The following is a 20257-nucleotide window of genomic DNA, read 5'->3' as shown; positions in this document are numbered from 1 at the left end:
ATGACGCGGTGGCTTGTGCCAGCAATCATCACACGTTAAGGAAGCAAAGGATGCAGGGCTGGCGAGGGAATTTTCGAGCATAATCCACCGCCAGGGAGATAGTGGACCTTACACCGATAGTAGCAGTGGCGGTTTCCGCTTATACAACTGGGCAGGTAATGGTGTTGTTTCCTTCTAGTTTCAACTAGGGAGTGCATCAACTAGAAACACAAACCAAGAACCAAAGCTACAAATGAAATGCCTTTCTAAGCTTGACCCTACATTTGCCCACTTGGTGTTGGTGATCCATGCATGTAGCATGCTGGAAAGTAGTACTAGTTAAGCTTTCAATTTATCCCTTCCCTGTGGTTTGCTCTTATCTTGTTTTGCCTAACCATTCAAACATGTCATTAATCAGTTCCAATCTTTTCTTCTGGTATCAGGATAATTCTCCAGCCATGTAAATTTTATTTGTTCATGCTAGTGGACGAATTGCCATCTATCATATGATCACATACACCTTTTTCTTTTTCCGTACATGCAAATTGCAGCATATATTCCGGTTGAGGTGTGGCAATCATAAAAGCCACCTCCTTGACCTTGAATGCAACAACATATACCTATTTGGCTTGTTTTAAGATGAGTCATCTCCTAAAGCATTTTGGATTTACAGGACTTGATGAACACATGACCTGAAAGGGGAAAAACTGGTCCAAACTCCAAAAAGAGTTACCTGACTGCTAATGCATCGTGTGGAGGCAAGTTCTGGCAATATTGTACCCAACACTCATGCAAGTGTGACAAGATCAGTGCATCAAGGTTACCTGTAAGGCAAGATCCTCCTTGAAATGCTTATTGTGCACTTTTATTTTTGTAGAGAGAGAGGCTTCATATACAGATATACTTACTGCTGCAGTACTTCCTTTCTTTGTCTGCATCTTCTCCTTCTTCTTTATGTGTAGAATTAGTATAGACATTCTTACTCTTTTGTCAGCAGAATATAGTGTTCTGTACTTATTATAGAAGTCTCAGTGATCAGTCACCATGCAACAAAAGAAATAGAAATACTGCATATAGTTTCAGTTTTACTTCCCACTCGATTTTAACATGAGGAAGCATTGTCTTGCCTGAAACAAAGTTTTCTAATTACTTAATCACTCTGTATGTACAGTCAGTTGGGCCTTAGTTTTGATTCAATAATTGATATTGTTCTCTAGTGGTTGTTTTCTACTGAATTGTCCATAGTAAGAAATGCGAACCGCTAAACAGAAAAAGGTGTTATACTGTAGGTAGTCTTATGATACCACATCTGGTGGACGACAACAACTTGACTTTGCATATAAATAGGCAGTCCCAGGATGATCTTTCCGCAGCACTCCATTCATTTTTCTGGTTCTGTTATATATCTCTCAACGTAACCTGATTAAGTTGGTGGTTATGGAGCATTTCACAAGAGGAGTGGTGCTCGGGATGCCTTCCATCCAAAGATGCCATTCACTGTCATGTCAAATGGTGATGCTTCTGCATATTCATACTCCTCTTTGATTTATAGAACAGAAGCAGGAAACGAGGCATAGTTTTGGCTAAGGCTAACTATAACCATATTCAACTGAAGTTTTTGTATTACTTATTGTGTTTAGCATGGTTAGAGATTCTGACAAATTCTGAGAAAGGTTTGATTTTGTCGTTATCAGGGCCAGGTGCCTATAAATTTCTGCATCATGACGTTGCATCTCTCTTTTAACATGGTTTTACGCCCCTTCTGTGTTGAATACTTAATTTTGTGCTGTGACCGTGATAAATTACTTAATTTTCAAACAGGCAGAGCGCCCACAGATTGATGTGCGGAAAGCAGTGATCCAGTGTAAAGAGGAATCACGGTGCTCAAAATGCTGCCATCCTGCAGATATGCCGATCATTCCTGAGCAGGCAATGGAGTTCCTCTCTCGAACATGGAGCCCCTCATCATCAGATTTCTTCCAAGTATTCTCACTCAGTTTCAGTTCCGTTTACCAACGCGGTGTCAGCATTTACTAAATTGTAGAGTTACTCTATTATTATCTCCATATCTTTCTATGTATCGTTGGTTAGTTTGAAAATCGAGATTGAATTAGCCAACGTCATTTTTTTTAAAAAAATGGAGGGAGTATTTTAGAGCTCACATGCACAAAAGTGCTTTCGTAAGCTTAATCATTAAGCATGGAGATATTTTATGTTTTGTTTTTATGCACACAGACCCTTAGAACATCATCTGAACACCGTCAGCCAGAGAAGGCAATCAAAGACGAAGAGGGAAATGAAGAAAAAGATGAAGAGAGACATCTGTCCACGGTCAATTTCAGTGGAGGCAAAAGCCAATTCTTCAACCAGACATGGGTATGTCAGTGAATGGTCTCAGACTCTCTTAACTCTTAACTCTCGGCCAACACAGGAGTTGCCTTCCTATATATGTTCAATTCTTGCTTGTCTAACAGCGTGTTCTAGCTAGTGAGATGCCTAGCCCCATAAGCGCAAGCATAAGCTAAAAGCAACCAACTTGGGTAAGGACACGACACAAGCAGTATAACAACAATAACATGGCACATCCACAGGATAGTACAAATTACACAGTAACTGCAGTATAGTATACTCCCTCCGTTTCACAATGTAAGACTTTCTAGTATTGCCCACATACATATAGATGTTAAAGAATCTAAACACATACATATGTCTAGATTCATTAACATCTAAATAAATGTGGGCAATGCTAGAAAGTCTTGCATTGTGAAACAGAGGAAGTAGTTAGTATCTTGTCAGATTTGCTAATGAATGCTTTGTTTTCCTTGGAAATTAGCAACTCAACGCTGGCTACATGAAAGCAATTCTTCGAGGTCATTTCTTGAGTGCTGTTTCGGTCACTGGACGCCAGCGAAAGAAGAGGAAAGAAGAGCTCAGGCTGCACGCAGCACAGGCCCGCGCGGCTGTCTCGGTTGCTCAGCTCGCCGCAGCAATCGCAGGCATCGTGTCGGTGTGCGAACTGAGGCCGGACAACCTGAAGTATGTCGAGGCTGCTGACAGCAAGAAGATGGGCACAGTGCTTGCTTCCGCTGCTGCGCTGGTGGCCACCGTCTGCACGGAGGCTGCAGAGCTCGCTGGGACCAACAGGTCCGGCGTGACTTCCGCCGTGAAAACTGGAGTCGAGAGCTGCTCCTCTGCTGAACTGCTCACCCTCACGGCCACTGCTGCTACATGTAATCCTGCAAATTATAGGTAAAGAAGGAAAAATCACTTGAACCGGTGTTAATGGTTCTTTCTGTTCTGGTTTTGCACTCTCATCAGGTCTGAGAGGAGCTGCAGCACTGAAACTGAGGGCAGACGTCAGGGGAATCGGTAGCAACAACAACTCAGTTGGCACCAGCACTACTAGCATCCACAAAGACACAACTCTCAGGGTTAGGCTGCCTTGTGGTGAGTGATCAAATCAAATAATCAATACGAGGAGTATTAAGATAACACAAATATCTATCACTGAGCAGAGTGCACCAATGACAATATTGGTGTTTTGGTGTCATGCAGGGAGCGTGCGACTGAGGAAGGTGGCTGTCTTTCCACAGTGCGACAGAGTAGTACTGAGGCTGGGGAAGAAACATCTGCACGGGGCATTCTCAACCTACAAAAATTGTAAGAAGCACGCCCAACTCGTAGGCACAATATACTTGCGCTCAATCTGTGGTTGTTTTGCTCTTTTTATGTCACTATATAAACAAAAATTTAAGAGGTTATAATTTGTTTTACATATTCACAACGTAGTAAAATTATTGCTTCCGACACAGTAAATCTAAAAGTAGTTTTTTGGGGCGCAACACCTGAAAATAGTTACAATTATCGAGATTATCACAGTCTAACGAAATGCCAATGGTTATCATACACAGTAACATTCTTCTGCTCTACTTGCATGAGTACACTGTTTGTCTCGATCGATCGTGCCACAGACAGTACCACCGGAAGTCCGGCACTGCATCATGTCACCTGAAGTGTCTGCCTTTTTGCTTCGTTACGCTTGTCTCCTGGCCCCTTTGATGATCTTGCATGCTTAGCCACACAATGGTCTGGTCATATCACATTTGTTTGCATCGCTGCATATATGCTAACTGTTGTGATTTGGCTCAACCTGGTTGTATTGATCACTGGCTTCATTTTTTGTCGGCCGCTGGCTCTGCCTGCGCCCTGTTCAGATGAGGTGCTTGACGTCTCCAGCAACGGCGGCGATGTGGTGGTGGACGGCATGGTGTTGTTCCCGCTGGTGCTCAGAACGGCCGCTGGTGTGGTACAGCTGCTGTTGGACAGTCAGATGCACTGCAAGGTCTGGAAGAATGCCATCGAGGGCATTCTGTCCGACCAAAACGTCAAACACGCTAAACTCTGAGCCGTCGTCGTCAGGCACACGTATACGTACATGTTTAGCTGCAGCTATACACTTCACTGTGTGAGTTTGCTTCTATATGAACCTTTTAATAATTAGTTGTAGCTCTTAGCAAAATCCGAAATGTTTCGTTCCATTATAAAAAAAAATATGTACACTTCACATGATATACAGAGGTGTAGTATACTACTATATTGCACTACAGGACTTGGGTTGCATTGTGTACTCAATGTACGCCAGTCGCCAGTTGTTGAGGTTTAGTTTTGTAATATAGGTTGCATGGGCTGTTTTTTTTTTTTTTTTTTTTTTTGCATTCTTCGGTCCTAACCTCACCTACTTTGTACACCAACATGCTTTTGAGAAAATTATGGATGATTGGATGTTATAAGTTTTTCACTTTTTTTATTTATGTGTGTATTTTATAAGTATATATACACATGAAAAGAGGTGTACTCCTTATATTTTCAGATTTCCGGTTTCCGGTACCAAATGATAAATGAAGTTTCGTTCTCATTTCAATCATGCAAATGAATTCACATGATGATGGTGATGATTATTTGATATCGACAACAGATAAAATGTCAGGAAAAAATTAATCAAACTCTCTTGGGCTTTGGCCTTAGGCCGTGGGGGACCTAAAGTGAACTTATTCCAAGTAAGCAACGCACAGCTAGTGGCGGTGGCGGCGAGCTTCGATGGGCGGATCACGGCTTCGTGGGCCTACCCGGACATAGGTCTCTATGGGCCGAAATGGGTAGGGTTGGCAACTTGGCCCATCAGAAGGCCACCGGCCGACTCCGACTCCAAGTCTCCAACTCCCACCGCCGCCGGCGGCGGCGGCGAGCCGAGTTCCCCATCGCCATCGGTGGCGGCATCTCCGTGACCCCCTGCTCAAGTGGCGGCGGCGGAGCATGCGGGGAAGGAGGAGGTGGAGGATGGACTGGTCGAACCTTGGCGGGGAGGGGCCGGCCGGCCTCATCGCCGAGCGCGTCCTCGCCAACGACGTCGCCGACTACATCCGCTTCCGCGCCGTGTGCCGGCTGTGGCGGCTGCGCTCGGTGGATCCCCTCTCCCGCGCCCTGGACTGCCGCTTCCTCCCCCGGCGGTGGATCATGCTCGACAAGGCGCCGCCCCCCCCCCCCCCCCCCTGCCGCCGCTTCCTCAACCTCTCCACCGGCGAGTGCATCCGTACGGATCTCCCGGAGCTCGAGAGCCACACCCTGGTCGCGCTCGCCCCGGAGGGCCTCCTGCTGCTGCTCCACCAGCGCAACCTCCTCCTCCGCCTGCTCAACCCCCTCACCCGCCACCTCACCGACCTCCCGCCGGTCACCGCGCTGCTCACGCCGGAGCAACTGCGATCTTGGCATTCGGATGGGGGGTTAGAAGACGATCCGCTATTGGCGCGTGGCGTCGGTCTTGCATCCGCAACCACAGTGGCTCTCTTCCTCTGCCGCCCCAAGTTGATCGCCGTCGCTAAACCCGGCGATGAGTGCTGGGCCGTCGTCGTCGCCGACAAGAACCGCCCCTACATTGACTCGGCTTTGCCCTTCGCAGGGCGCTTCTACTGCGCCATCGGCGGCAGTGTCATGGTGCTGGACAGGTCTCCTTCTTCAGATCAGATCATGGAGGGCGGCCGCGGCTGGTCACCGCCGCTCAGCCGAGCGAGCCCTTGCATTTCTCCCGGATGTCAGGAACTATTCACCTTGTGGACAATGGTGGGGAGTTTGATGCTGGTGTACCGTAAGATCCGCCAGAGCAATGTTGATGATGAATCGCGGCAAGGTGCTGCGAAATACGAGATGAAGTATGATGTTTACAGGGTGGATTTCGATGCCGGGGACTTGATCCCGGTCAAGGGGTTGGGCGGGCGAGCTGTGTTCTTGGGCCTGTGCCGCTCCGTCACTCTACTACCTGCAGAGGCTTTCCCCTCCATCGCAGCTGACACTCTCTACCTGGGATTCGATTGTCGTGAAAAGACTGAGATGAACGAAATCGACGGTTACAATGTTGCAGATGGGAGTAGCGAGCCATGCCACCTCGACTCCATCTTCCGTGAGATGTCGCAGCAGGACGGTTACAGTGTTGCAGATGGAAGCAGCGAGCCATACAGCTTCGTCAACTGCCTCTCCCACTGCATCCAGGGAATAGGCGATCATCTTGCCTAAGCTCGCGGATCATCCGGTGGTCGTTCGGTGGCAATCTGAACCTTGCATCCTTTGCTTTGGCATCACTTGTATCGTTGTTCCTTGCGATGAAACAGCATCTGTACCCCCCAAGTAATTAATTTATGAAGATGTGCTTACGCGCTTATTTTTATTTGCCATCTCATTTTATAATGTGTGCTTGCTTTAGTTCCTGTTGCAGTTGCACCAGCTCACCACATTTTTTCGCATTTTGTTATATTTGTTTTTTAAAAAAACATTAAATGGTAGGAGCTCTGCCGGATATATTAGAAGGAATAAAGGTCGCCAACTGTTACAATCAGCGAGCAAAAGTAAAAACAATGTCTAGAGGGAGTAAGCCGTTCAGATCGTCAATTACAGAATAAAAGAAAGACGACTGGGAAGGCTTAGCGAAGAATTAGCCATTAGCCTGTTTTGAAAGCTCTATGAGTGTAATTTCTTGTAGGGTTGTCATATTGATGCCATTTTCAATCATACCTTTTTTTTTTTGACAAAGTTGCCTAAAAAATGTCTATGTTTAGTTTGTTGCAAATTTAATAAATACATAAGAAATCATGCTAAAATTTTGGCCAAAATTTGGTAAGGTTTATTTTGGCTATAATCTGAACAAGCCCGTAAATAACTTCCAAGTCGCACCAAAGCATCGATCTCCTCTAAAGAGGTGATGGGGTTTAGAATAGCAAACTAATGATTATTTTCGAGACTTAGCTTTACATTGTTTGTCTTTCTCTTGGAAAGACTGAAGATCTCTGGGGCGATATCTTTGGGCGATTGTCCCGGAAGCCAGTTATCAGACCAAAAGGAGCATTTTCTTCCATCCCCCAGAGTAATCACTGATCCAGCTCTAAACAACACTCGGTCCAATTCATTACAAGGAAGTTCCATCTCTTGCCAAGGCCTGTTTTCATCCTTCCAACCGAACCATAACCAGCGCAGACACAATGCACATGAGAACTTTTCCAAGTTAAGAATACCAAGCCAACCTAAAGATTTGAGTTTGCAAACGTTCTGCCAATTGACAAGACTTCTGCCTAAACTCACATTTTCAAGGTCGTCTCCCTTCCAAAGGAAAGCACGCCTGAGACGATCAATCTTCTTATATTTGTTATATTTGTCATGTTCTCACTTGAAGGCTTTTTGTGCAATTCCGTCACCAGAATATGACACTTCTCAACCTGTTCGTCTGTTTTGCTGATGAATGATGATGCATTGCAGCGAGCATATGCCTATTTGGCTTGTTTTAAGATGAGCCATCTCCTAAAGCATTTTGGATTTACAGGACTTGATGAACAGATGACCTGAAAGGGGAAAAACAGGTCCAAACTCCAAAAGAGTTACCTGACTGCTAATGCATCGTGTAGAGGCAAGTTCTGGCAATATTGTACCGAACACTCATGCAAGTGTGACAAGATCGGTGCATCAAGGTTCCCTGTAAGGCAATACCCTCCTTGAAATGCTTATTGTGCACTTTTATTTTGTAGAGAGATGCTTCATATACAGATATACTTACTGCCGCAGTTCTTCCTTTCTTTGTCTGCATGTTCTCCTTCTTTATGTGTAGAATTAGTATAGACATTCTTACTCTTTTGTCAGCAGAATATAGTGTTCTGTACTTATTATAGAAGTCTCAGTGATCAGTCACCATGCAACAAAAGAAATGAAAATACTGCATATAGTTTCAGTTTTACTTCCCACTCAATTTTAACATGAGGAAGCATTGTCTTGCCTGAAACAAAGTTTTCTAATGACTTAATCGTTCTGTATGTACGGTCAGTTGGGCCTTAGTTTTGATTCAATAATTGATATTGTTCTCTAGTGGTTGTTCTCTGCTGAATTGTCCATACTCCACGGTACTACTCCCTCCATATTTTAATGTATGGCGATGTTGATTTTTTTACTAACGTTTGACCATTCATCTTATAAAAAAAAATGTAATTATTATTTATTTTATTGTGACTTGATTTATCATCAAATGTTCTTTAAGCATGACATAAATATTTTTATATTTGCACAAAAAATTTAAATTAGACGAATAGTCAAACATTGATAAAAAGTCAACAACATTAAAATTAAAATAAGTAGGAAGTAAGAAAGAAATGTGAATCGCTAAGCCGAAAAAGGTGTTATACTGTAGGTAATCTTATGATATCACATCTGGTGAACGACAACAACTTGCCCCTGCATATAAATAGGCAGTCCCAGGATGATCTTTCCGCAGCACTCCATTCACATTTATCTGGTTCTGTTAAGTTGACAAAATAGGAGTGATCAAACTAAAACAATGCAAAGTAAAAAATTGCCCCGCATTATGAAACGAAGGGAGTAAAATAAATTAATAATAGAGCATTCAAATAAATAGCCTTGTCATTTGCAGGAGTACTTGTAGTGATAAACAGAGGGGGGGAAATACATGCAGTGCATACAAACTGATTCTCATGGGATAAAAAGTAGCAAGACCGAAGAAGCTAAGCAGCGGTAATTCTAACGAGAGACTCGGTGTAGGGCATCAAGGTGAAGTCGACGACACTCTTCCATCTGGCTGGCCTACCACCCTGATACCTGATGCGATCCAGGTTACACACCACACCAGCGAGCTTCCTAACCGAGAAGTCGTAGCGATGGACGCTGCGATTCGCCCACAACAAGATTCCTCCTCCATCAGGAAGAACCCCCAACGGATGGCAAAGGGCGTTGACACAGATGCAATATCGCAGTTCCCATGGCCCGTCGTCGAGGTGGACATCGTCGTTGTCCATGGACGACGACGACATTGTCCAGATAAGCACCCCAGCCTTGTCGGGCAGAGCTTGCACGACGCACAGCTCCCCGTGCAGCACGTCGGGCAAGACGTTCTCGTCGAGCGTCGGGTCCATCGATTCCGGGAGACGGGTTACGGCGAACGCCTCGTCTCGCAGGCTGAACCGGAGGAGTCCCCGGGGAGCATCGTCGGGGTAGCGGCGCCTGTCCATGTACCAGAACAGGTAGCCACCATTGACGGCAAGGGCCGTCCGCCATCGGGTGATGGGGTGTGGAGGATCAACGGCGGTCTCCCTCCACCGCGCGCCGGGCTCGCCGACGGTGAGCACCTCCATCCCCATGGAGACGGGAGGATCCATGGAGGGGGAGCGGTAGAAGGACCGAACCACCTTGTACCTGCCGGTACCAGGATCCAGCCCCAGCCCTGCGGTGTGGCTGTGGCCATGGCCGTCAGGCAACGTGATGGCTTCTCTTGTTGCCGGGTTGAAGAGGTAGAGCTTGGTGATAGTCGGGGCGAGCACTAGGCCATCACAGTGGGTGTAGTGGCTGATTAAGCGGAACTTGTGGCCGACAGGGAAGTCCTTGGCATCCATGATCCTCGCAAGGGAGGAGGCACCTTGCTCCCACTGGTAGAAGCTGATGTGGGTGGAGAATTTGGTCGGCCGGTCATGGCGGAAGTGGGGGCTGATGAGGATGGATGGCTCCTGCTGCCGTCTGGAAGCCGAGCACTGGAGTTGGGTTCGGATGAAGGAGGGCTCGGAGATGATTGCACGCCAACCTCTGCAGACGGACTTGAAGCGTAGCAGGGATTTGACGGGCAGACGAGCCAGAATCTCCATCACAATCTCCTCCGGCAGCTCAGGAAAAGTAGCTGCTGCTGCAGCTGGTCCTACCATCCTCTTCCTCTTCTTGCTCCTCTTCTTCATGTTCATGGTGTCGTCCTACATGCAGCAAACACACAAACAAATGATGCTTAACTCGAGATTGCATAGTGCACATATATTTATTAACGGAATGTAACATAGCATAGTCCGAATCGGAATCTGCATACCAAAAACAAAAAAAAAAAAGAATCGGATTCTGGAGCACAGCTAATTCGAGGAGCAGGAAAAAGATTGTTCTGTCTGCTTCTTGGGCTATATGCAAATAGACTAGCTGTGATCTCATCTGCGTCAAATTCTGAGATGATATATCCAACAGGACAATGATAAGAGAGCTTCTTATTTTTTTTGTTGGTTCTTTGTGCTAAGAATGAATTAAACAAGTGAAAGGGAAAACCAAACAAACAGATGAACATACAGCCTATACAACGGCAACGGCGGTAGTGATTCAGATATGGTGGTAAGGAATGCCTTATTAGCTACTCCCTCCGTTTCACATAACATCTATATGAATGTAGGTAATGCTAAAAATTCTTACATTGTGAAACGGAGGAAGTATGTGCCTGGCCTGATGTGATGCATGGTGGAATATATGCATGTATGAAGAGTTGTAAGTTTCTTCTTACATACTAGAAGAATGCATCTTATGTAAACTTCTATGCCACTGAAAGGAATATAATTTCATACTCCATGTTAGGGCATCCACAATGTGTATGCAAATATGATATTAAGGAATAAAGTAATATGTTTGTTATTGCTTTATGCATTGGGAGAAGATAAAAGAAGAGAATGTTGCTATGGTTATACTTTTGTAGCATGATGTGGGTCTTTGAATCCTGCATGTAAAAGGGTGAAACAAAATTTTTTCGAGTGGGTCCAACCGTAAAGTCGATAAAAAAACTATAAACATTATAGCATATGCTATTAACCAAAGACCATATAATGGTGAGTCTCACCTTATAACCTCTATGCATCTTAGACATTGAGGATGCCTTTAACCTTTAATGTTTTAAGCATTCGCCGCAGCAACGCGCCAGATATCCTAATGCTTTCCACGATGATGGTGATGAGATCAACAGTAAAATGGTTAGAATGCAAGTAATCAGACTAATTTGGTGCTTGGGCCTGTACAACACTTCGACGCACATTAGACAGACCCATATTGTCGGCCGAGGCTGCAAGTATCCTGGGCCTCAGTGAACCTATAAGGAATAAGATCACTTTGACTCCCTCAACTGACCACCAAATCTAAATCGTATCCCTCAACCGCAATACCAGAAATCTTGACTTCCCGAACTTTACAAAACCGGTGCAATTTGACTCCCTTGGTGGTTTTGGAGGGCGGATTCGCTGACGTGTCGCACACGTGGCAGTGTTGACATAGTCTTTGTCCCACGTGGCATTAACGTGGCGTTTATGTGGCATTAAAATAAAAAAAAATGCGAGACCTATTTGTCATTCAAAAAACATTATGGGACCCGCTGACATGTTGGTCCCACGTGTCATCCTCTTCCTCCTCCCTCTCCTCCCTTCTCTGTCTCTCCCTCTCTTTCTTCGTGCGTGGGGAGCGGCGTCCAGATCGGCGGCGGCGACGGCGGGCGATGGACAGAGACGCTGGAATGGATCATGGCGGAGCTCGCGGCGAACACGTGGGTGATGGCGAAGCTGCAGGACGAGATCAGTCGAGCAGCCGACGGGAAGCCCGTCCCGCCCCGATCCTTGTCCCGCGCCAGTCGACGGTGACGGCGGTCGTGCAAGGCTAAGAGATCCTGGCCAAGACATCGTTGTTCATCAACGTGTGGGCAATTGGGAGATACCCTGCGGCGTGGAACTCGCCGGAGGAGTTCTGGCCGGAGCGGTTCTTGGCCAGCAGAGAGGCGGTGGACTTTCAGGGGAACAACTACCGGCTCATCCTGTTCGTCACCGACCGACGGATCTGCCCCGACATCAACTTCGCCGTGCCGGTGCTGGAGATGGCACTGGTCGGACTCCTTCACCCGACGAACGAGCTGCTGGGCGGCGGCGGCGGCCTGATGTGGTCGCAGCGGAGCTGCTCCCGCGCCCGTCGCCCGAGGTCCACCGCCCACCGCCGCCACCACTCCGGCACCCACCCGGCCGCCGTCGCCGCCGCTGCCGCCACCTCGGCCCCGCTTGCCGCCGGCTCATATGAAGGGGAGAGAGAGAGAAATAAGGGAGAGGAGGAAGAAGGGTAGTGAGAGAGAAGATGGCATGTGGGTCCCACATTTTATTTTTTTGTGTGAATGACAAATGGGTCCCACATATATATTTTTATTTTAATGCTACAAGCACCACGTCAATACCACGTGGGACAAATACCAAGTCAACACTGCCACGTGTGCGCCACGTCAGCGAAACCGCCCTCCAAAACCACCAAGAGAGTCAAATTGCACCGATTTTGTAAGTTCGGGGGTCAAGATTTTTAATATTATGGTTAAGGGATACGATTTAGATTCGGTGGTCAGTTGAGGAAGTCAAAGTGATCTTATTCCAACCTACAATGGCCTAAATTAATTCCAATTTCATTTCCTAAGTGGGCCTCAATGTTTCCGGTCCATTTTTCATGGGCCATAGCCCAACGGCATACAACGAAGGAATATGCGCGTGCGCGCATCATCCGGGGCCCACCATTCCAGAGAATTTGAAATCCGGGCGAGGAATTTTGTAAGACATTTGAACCAACCATTCTGTCCTGTCCATTCTGGCCCACCTCCCTTATCCACCCTCTGATTCCCAAACTGCCCCTTACTCCAAACCTTGTCTGCTGCAAGTTGCTGAAATAATTTGCTTGCATTTGCTTTGGATCTCTTACGAAATTCAAGAGTAAAAAGGTATACTGAAAATCCTTTTGAAATTTCAATTCATCCGAAAAGTAAAACGAATATTTGAATTTCGAATTTCGGGGAACTTGTTCCCGCCGGGCCACTTGGAAATTGGAATTTGCCGCAAGGGGCAAAACCGTAAAATGGGAGCAGTTGCACGCTTTCGTCCCTATCCGATGCCGTCGCGACAGTGACGCCTCTCTGCTCCCTTCGCTTCGCCCACAGAGACAGTGCTCTCTCCCTCTCGAACCTTCCGCCTCCTTCTAGAACCTTCCACTTCCGCTCCTCGTCCGGGCAAGGAGGTGCCGCCTCCCTCCGCCTCGCCGGAGATGGCGACGATGGAGAACGTGATCGTGCTCGTGAACCGCATCCAGCGAGCCTGCACCGTCCTCGGGGACCACGGCGGCGGCGACGGCACCGCCTCCCTCCCCACGCTGTGGGAGGCGCTCCCTTCCGTCGCCGTCGTCGGTGGCCAGGTGCGCCCCCCCGCCCTATACCGCCTCTGCTCCCCTACCTAGGGTTTCGCGTCGTTGCTCAATTTCGGAGGTGAACGCTCGATTTTATTTGCGCCGGTTGCATGCGTGCAGAGTTCCGGCAAGTCATCGGTGCTGGAGAGCATCGTGGGCCGCGACTTCCTGCCTAGGGGCTCAGGTTTGATCGGGAATTCTGCGCCTGTGTCCGAATTTTCGAGTACCCGTGCTGTGATTTTTACAGCCACGAGGTTTGTGTCTTCGATTACAGGTATCGTGACGAGAAGGCCGCTGGTTTTGCAGCTGCACAAGACGGAGGACGGGGTGCAGGAGTACGCTGAGTTCTTGCATATGCCCAAGCGTCGGTTCAACGATTTTGGTGAGTGCTCTCACTCATTCTCTCTATACGCATGGGCGCGCGCGCTCAGACATTTTCAGTGTCTTGCAGTTGTTTGGGGGGTTTTATGGGTTTATGCTTTGAACTGGTTTACTTAGTGGCCGTAGGCAAATTGCTTTAATGAAATGCACAATTAGCCATGTTTAGTGTAATTAACACTGCAATTAGCAGTTGCTAGCAGCAGATGCTGTATTGTTCGGTTTCTACACTGCTACTACATATGTATCCTCTTGTTTAATGTCAAAATTCGGCAGTAATTTTTCAGCTATACAGGTATAACACTGCCTAGGTAATGCTCCATAAAATTGTCACGATCAATAAATTTACTTTCACTTAAACGATCAATAAATTGTCACGAGAGAAGCAGAACTGGAGAAGCAATCTGTTGTCATTACTAGGGCTGTAGACATATTAAAATTACTTTATTTAACTAATGCAAATGGTTGCAAAATATATAGAGGATACATTTGCTTGTAATGAATTCTGTGTGGTTTCAGCGTCTTGTTACCTTGGAAATGACTGAAGTTGAACAGATAGTTCTTACAAACATGCTGGTGAATGGTGATATTTGTTTTCTGCAGCTCTTGTGCGGAAGGAAATTCAAGATGAAACTGATAGGCTGACAGGGAAGACTAAACAAATATCACCTGTTCCAATTCATCTCAGCATTTACTCACCACATGGTACTCACACCCTTTGCTTGACTTATGCTGCTTCTTTTTTTTTTTTAATGAAGGATCACAGCTGCTTTTACTTGTCAAATTTTATTTTTCCGGTTTCATCTTATATAAATAAGACTGTGTTTTCTGTTTGGCAACAATACTTGTGCAACCTTTAATTTCCTTTTTTTCTCACACAGGCATAGACTTTACTTATATGCAGTACATCGCAGCTTCATGTAACTCCAGAATTCTTAACTTAACATAACTCTATTCAATGAACTATTGCAGTGGTCAACTTGACATTGATTGATCTGCCGGGTCTAACTAAAGTTGCAGTAGGTATGGAAATGTGTACCGATTTTCATGCTTGAACTTACTTGGACTTAAGCAATGTTAACCAGAGAATTTTCACTTACTACATTGCCTTTCAGAAGGACAGCCTGAAAGCATTGTCCAGGATATTGAAAATATGGTGCGCTCATATGTTGACAAGGTATATTACTTCAGTATAGAATATAGGCCTACACATTCTTATTAAAGTACTACCACTGGGTATTTTTTTCATTTTATGAATTATTCGATGCGCCTTAAAAATAAATTCAGTGCCACTTGACTTATTACATCTCTGGGGTGTTAAAATAAGGGTGCAATATTTCCTCGTATCAATATTCACTTATACAATTCTAGCTTGATTGGTCTCCCACACCTATATTTCACAGTCTCATTAGCAGTTAATGCTGACTGATAGATTTAAGTACCCTTTGCATGTCTCACGGTCTCATTAGCATTTAATATTGTTTGCTTGGATGCCTTCTACAAAGTATTTTAAAAAATGTAAGCAAGTTCCTTGGACCTGCCCGTTTATAGCATATTTCTTACAGCCATTCTTTTCCAAGTGGGCTAGTTGGCTATAATATTTTTTCCAGGGTTAGACAAAAGTACTCCAATACGGGGCTATTTTTTTAGAAAATGGATTAAACCCAGCCTCTACATCCAACGGAAGTACATATGTGGTGCTGATTATATTGTGCCTTTCCTTTGTTGAAATTAATTCCTATATTCACTAGTGCTTTATTTTGTATGTTGCATTAAGTTATACTGCAAACTAAAGCTCCAAGATGACCATATCTTAACAACATTGCAGGAGACTATGAAGTGTGCATTTGTGTGTACCTTATGCAGTGACATTTTTGTATTTTCTTTTGTAGCCAAACTGCATCATACTTGCTATATCTCCTGCCAATCAAGATATAGCAACATCTGATGCTATTAAGCTTGCTCGAGATGTTGATCCAACTGGTATGATCAAAGTTATACACTTACTTTACTATGATATTTTAATTTTGTTAACTGTCGATTTGGTGTTTTGCTGTCAATTGTGGCAGTGAATGATTCTATTTTTCTTTATTGTATACTCCTTAGATAATCTTTGCTAGGTCCATTTGCTTAGAATATGTCTGGATATTGGGTGGTAGACAAGCAAAATAGTGACATATTCTTGTTTTTGGAGAAACCTCATTTGTATTTCAGTATATCTCATGTGCTGGCCATCTCCTGAGGTTTGAGATAGCTGTTCACCTGCTCTAGTTGATAATTCCATAAAGGATTAGTTCCTATGAATTATGTAGCAGGGAATTTACTTTGCCAGTTGCTACTAATTTTAGACAACTCTGCTCCCAACCAGTTTATAAATGAAGATCCTGTTGCCTACCAATTGTACACCATGAAAATGTGATAACCATTAGTGCTACACATTTCTTCTTCACATCTATCCAAAATAGTCACATTATTTGGATGCCTGGAGATTGCTTGGCTGCTTGTAATTGCTAGGGGGGATATATGGTATGAACTAGGGAGTAGCCTTAAAATAGGAGAATGAGAAATAAAATCTGAGCCACTAGATCAACTTGAAGTGGTCTATATATACCAAGTACATCGCCAAATAGGATTTTGGCCTTTTGGGAGGGTGCAAGTACAACCAGCAACCTTACAAGAGTAAAGTGGATTAATCGAGAGAGCCCTTGGGAATCATCAGTATCTTTTGATGGTTGATGTTAGACATGTAAATTGAAGCCAGTGGCTTAGATTGCTGGTTCTAGACTTCTAGTCTCATTTTCTAAAACTAGCTCATATTAGTATGTTCTGCACATGGAGAATCTGAGACAATTCCATCCTAATTTCTTTCGTGTGGAATCATCTATGTTCAGGTGAAAGGACATTTGGTGTGTTGACTAAGCTTGATTTGATGGACAAGGGAACAAATGCACTTGATGTATGTTTCTCTTTACTACTTTACTTTGTATGCAATTTGGGTTATGTAAATTTTAATCCTCCCAATATTTGTTCTTCTCATTAAGGTTCTCGAAGGAAGATCGTACAGACTGCAGCATCCATGGGTCGGGATTGTTAATCGTTCACAAGCAGATATCAATAAGAATATTGATATGATTATTGCCAGGCGAAAAGAACAGGAGTTCTTTGCTTCTAGTCCTGAATATTCTCATTTATCAAGCAGGATGGGTTCAGAATATCTTGCCAAACTTCTTTCACAGGTTCTGGAAAACCCATTTGGTGTTCTCTCTCTTTTTTAATTATTTTGAAGTTATTAATGTTAACGGATGCATTGCTGTTTCCACCTCTTAGCACTTAGAGGCTGTGATCAGGGCACGTATTCCAAGCATTACATCTCTGATCAACAAAACTATTGATGAACTTGAATCTGAGATGGATCACATTGGTAGACCTATTGCCTCTGATGCTGGGGTAACCTACTGAACCTTATGGTAAATTGCATTGTATTCAAATGGAAAAAGCAAACATAATTTATGTGCTTGTGCAGGCTCAACTATACCTCGTGTTGGAGCTTTGCCGTGCATTTGAGAAAATATTTAGAGAACATCTTGATGGAGGGTAAATATCATATATGCTATTAGGCTTCTTTATTACCTGCATTATGTGTCCATGCAATGTTTTCTTTAGAGATCTGAAATGCTGGCATAAAAATCGCAGACGGCCTGGAGGTGATCGAATTTATGGTGTCTTTGATAACCAACTCCCCTCTGCTCTGCGGAAGCTTCCATTTGACCGCTACCTCTCTCTGCAAAATGTTAAGCGTGTTATCTCAGAAGCTGATGGTTATCAACCTCATTTAATTGCTCCTGAGCAAGGGTACCGCCGACTGATTGAATCTGCTCTCAATTATTTTAGAGGGCCAGCTGAAGCTTCTGTAGATGCTGTAATATACTAAGAATCTTCCTCCTGTGGACTGTGGTTGCCTGCTCTGGTATTTTATTTATTCTGAAATCTCTTTTACCATTGTTGCAGGTGCATTATGTTTTGAAAGAGCTGGTAAGGAAATCCATCGGTGAGACCCAGGTTGGCTATTTTGCACCACCATATCAAATCATCATTTTACCTTCCTCACCTGTTGCTATGTAGTAATTCTTTTTTTCAAAACATGTTAATATATCGTTAGGAATTGAAAAGGTTTCCCACTCTTCAAGCGGAGCTTGCGGCTGCATGCTTTCATGCCCTAGAGAGATTCCGTGAAGATGGACGTAAAACCACTGTACGACTGGTTGATATGGAGTCAGCATACTTGACAGTGGAGTTCTTCCGCAAGCTTCCACAGGAAGTGGACAAGACTGGAACTGGGAACCCTTCCACTCCTTCTGTTGATCGTTATGCTGACGCGCACTTCAGGAGGATTGCTTCCAATGTGTCCTCATACATTGGCATGGTATCTGATACATTGAAGAATACTATCCCCAAAGCTGTTGTTCATTGTCAAGTCAGGGAAGCTAAGCGTTCCTTGCTTAACTATTTCTATACCCAAGTGGGCAGGAAAGATGTGAGTTACTTAGTTCGTTTTGTAACAAGCTAACTTATTCAGTCCTCCCAATGACCATTTTCCTTTGTAGGCTAAGCAGCTTGCGCAACTCCTTGATGAGGATCCTGCTCTTATGGAGCGAAGGCAGCAGTGCTTTAAGAGGCTTGAGTTATACAAGTCTGCCAGGGATGAGATCGATGCTGTGTCATGGTCACGTTAAAGGTAACATTCTGTTTGCTTTGCAATTTGACATGCAGAATTAATAGCCAGTTGATCTGCACTTCACGTGTCAAACATTTGAGATTGATTACTAATTGTTGTGCTATATATGAGTCTTGATTGTAATGTGTTTTCATAATATGTATGCAGACTTTTAAGCACAAGCATGAATGAAGTCTGTCTGTATATTTGTTTAAGATTCCATGGTATTCACAAATTGAATCTAGAATTCCAGATTACTGCATTTTGTTGCTTATTTTCGAAATGAAATGTTGGCCTATTCAACTAGCCCTATAAGTATATGGTTGACTGCATTGACTATGCATAAGTTGCATACTGAAACTCTGCATAGTTAAAATAATGTTGGTCTGTGTAATTTGTATTCAAATAGCTACTAAAATTCTTGTCTAGATTAGGGCCGCTGTTCGGTGACTATTTCGTTTTGGGTGTTGCCGAGACAAGAGCCGCCCAATAAATAATACCAATAGTGCGTTTGAACATTCTTGGCGTGACTCGACCTGCAAGATCCATCTGCAGTCTAGTAGTTTTGTTATAGGTAGCGTTTTCCATTGTTATGACTTCTCATGTCCCTGGCTTTATCTGAACCGTAGAAGCATAACCATCCAAGATAGGGATCAGGTTAGCCAGGTATCGAGCTTATGCATAAGCTTTGGTCAATTTCTTGCTTGTTCGTTTGCATTATCTGCGTACGTTCAACAAGACCCAATACATGAGTATTTTTTGTCACTTCCATACATCGGGTAAACTTGACTCTGCATTACTTGTGTTGAACTGACCTTTGATTCGTTCGAGCTCTTAGAATTCTTGAATTAGCGCTATTAGATTCACGCTTTCTAGAACTGGTTTTTCATTCCTGTTGGTCTTTGATGAGTGGCCTGCGTAGAACAGGTCTTTATAGTGCAAATTGCTATGCTGACGTGTCTTCCTCTGATTGTTATGGACTTCAGTGATAGAAATTTTTTTTAGATAATGATTATCTGATAGGATATATCATGCTAAGTACAGTATCATCGTTAACAAACTAACAATACCATACATAAACAATTGATTGATCCACTTGCCTCCTAATTAAAACAGAAATGGGCTGCTTTCAGAAGTTCCAAATCGGCGTCGAGCCGTCCTGTTGTATTACTAACATAGAGTTGCAGTCCATTATGAGCAGCACTACATTGCAATGGATCATTGGTTGGTCTGATATCTCTTACACATATACTTCCATGACATATCTGCCAATTAATTCATTGCTGTTATACTACTGGTAGAGCAGAAATTTCCATCCAGTATTAATTAGTTATGCTATGTGTCATAGTCATGATGGTAATATCTGAACGATCTCAAGAACGTCCGGCCCCTTGGACTTTAGAAGCAAAAGAACTGGGGCAGGTGGCTGTTGGCCATCACTTAGCCTGTTTAGTTCGAAAAAAGAAATTTTTGGGTATCGTATTGGATGCTTGACCGGATGTTGGAAAGGATTTTCGGACACCAATAAGAAAACTAATTTTATAACTCACCTGGAAACCACGAGACGAATTTTTTGAGCCTAATTAATCCGTCATTAGGGCAAGTACAACGGGTTGGCGAGACCCGTCGACATGCACTGTTTTTTTGCGAACCCCC

The 20257-nt window shown here is 44.3% G+C and overlaps 4 protein-coding genes across 8 annotated transcripts; 3 read left to right on the top strand and 1 right to left on the bottom strand.

Moving 5' to 3' along the window:
• Window positions 1–22: 22 nt before the first annotated feature.
• LOC127752408 (VAN3-binding protein-like) lies at window positions 23–4755 on the top strand. 4 transcript variants are annotated; one of them, XM_052277747.1, is made up of 8 exons: window positions 23–155; window positions 653–805; window positions 1801–1962; window positions 2215–2355; window positions 2813–3209; window positions 3298–3426; window positions 3535–3639; window positions 4194–4753. In XM_052277747.1, exons 3-8 carry the CDS (start codon window positions 1888–1890, stop codon window positions 4382–4384), a joined length of 1038 nt encoding a protein of 345 aa, XP_052133707.1. In that variant the 5' UTR covers window positions 23–155; window positions 653–805; window positions 1801–1887; the 3' UTR covers window positions 4385–4753. The 4 variants fall into 4 exon arrangements, with proteins under 4 accessions (XP_052133707.1, XP_052133706.1, XP_052133708.1 ...); XM_052277746.1 differs by having other exon boundaries at window positions 653–810; XM_052277748.1 differs by lacking the exon at window positions 23–155 and having other exon boundaries at window positions 673–805; window positions 4194–4755.
• Window positions 4756–4922: 167 nt separating this feature from the next.
• Window positions 4923–6690, top strand: LOC127786150 (uncharacterized). Its single transcript, XM_052313481.1, has one exon. The coding sequence runs from the start codon at window positions 5293–5295 to the stop codon at window positions 6544–6546; it is 1254 nt and encodes a 417-aa protein (XP_052169441.1). The 5' UTR covers window positions 4923–5292; the 3' UTR covers window positions 6547–6690.
• A 2234-nt stretch (window positions 6691–8924) lies between these two features.
• Window positions 8925–12920, bottom strand: LOC127785970 (F-box protein At5g62510-like). Its single transcript, XM_052313295.1, has 4 exons — window positions 12904–12920; window positions 12200–12352; window positions 11202–11244; window positions 8925–10262 (listed from the first exon to the last, which is right to left on the bottom strand). The coding sequence occupies exons 1-4, from the start codon at window positions 12918–12920 to the stop codon at window positions 9030–9032; spliced, it is 1446 nt and encodes a 481-aa protein (XP_052169255.1). The 3' UTR covers window positions 8925–9029.
• Window positions 12921–13227: 307 nt separating this feature from the next.
• On the top strand, window positions 13228–20203 carry LOC127752858 (phragmoplastin DRP1E-like). Of its 2 annotated transcripts, XM_052278295.1 has the most exons (16): window positions 13228–13518; window positions 13630–13693; window positions 13784–13891; window positions 14491–14592; window positions 14860–14910; window positions 15003–15064; window positions 15780–15870; window positions 16779–16843; window positions 16929–17123; window positions 17215–17334; window positions 17411–17481; window positions 17581–17806; window positions 17896–17946; window positions 18047–18421; window positions 18492–18622; window positions 19718–20203. In XM_052278295.1, the coding sequence occupies exons 1-15, from the start codon at window positions 13372–13374 to the stop codon at window positions 18618–18620; spliced, it is 1857 nt and encodes a 618-aa protein (XP_052134255.1). In that variant the 5' UTR covers window positions 13228–13371; the 3' UTR covers window positions 18621–18622; window positions 19718–20203. The 2 variants fall into 2 exon arrangements, with proteins under 2 accessions (XP_052134255.1, XP_052134254.1); XM_052278294.1 differs by lacking the exon at window positions 19718–20203 and having other exon boundaries at window positions 18492–18863.
• Window positions 20204–20257: the final 54 nt, after the last annotated feature.

Source organism: Oryza glaberrima, chromosome 10, assembly GCF_000147395.1.
Source record: "Oryza glaberrima chromosome 10, OglaRS2, whole genome shotgun sequence".
NCBI lineage: Eukaryota > Viridiplantae > Streptophyta > Magnoliopsida > Poales > Poaceae > Oryza > Oryza glaberrima.
Note: the sequence above shows the minus strand (reverse complement) of the source record. Positions and strands in the feature narration are given on the sequence as shown.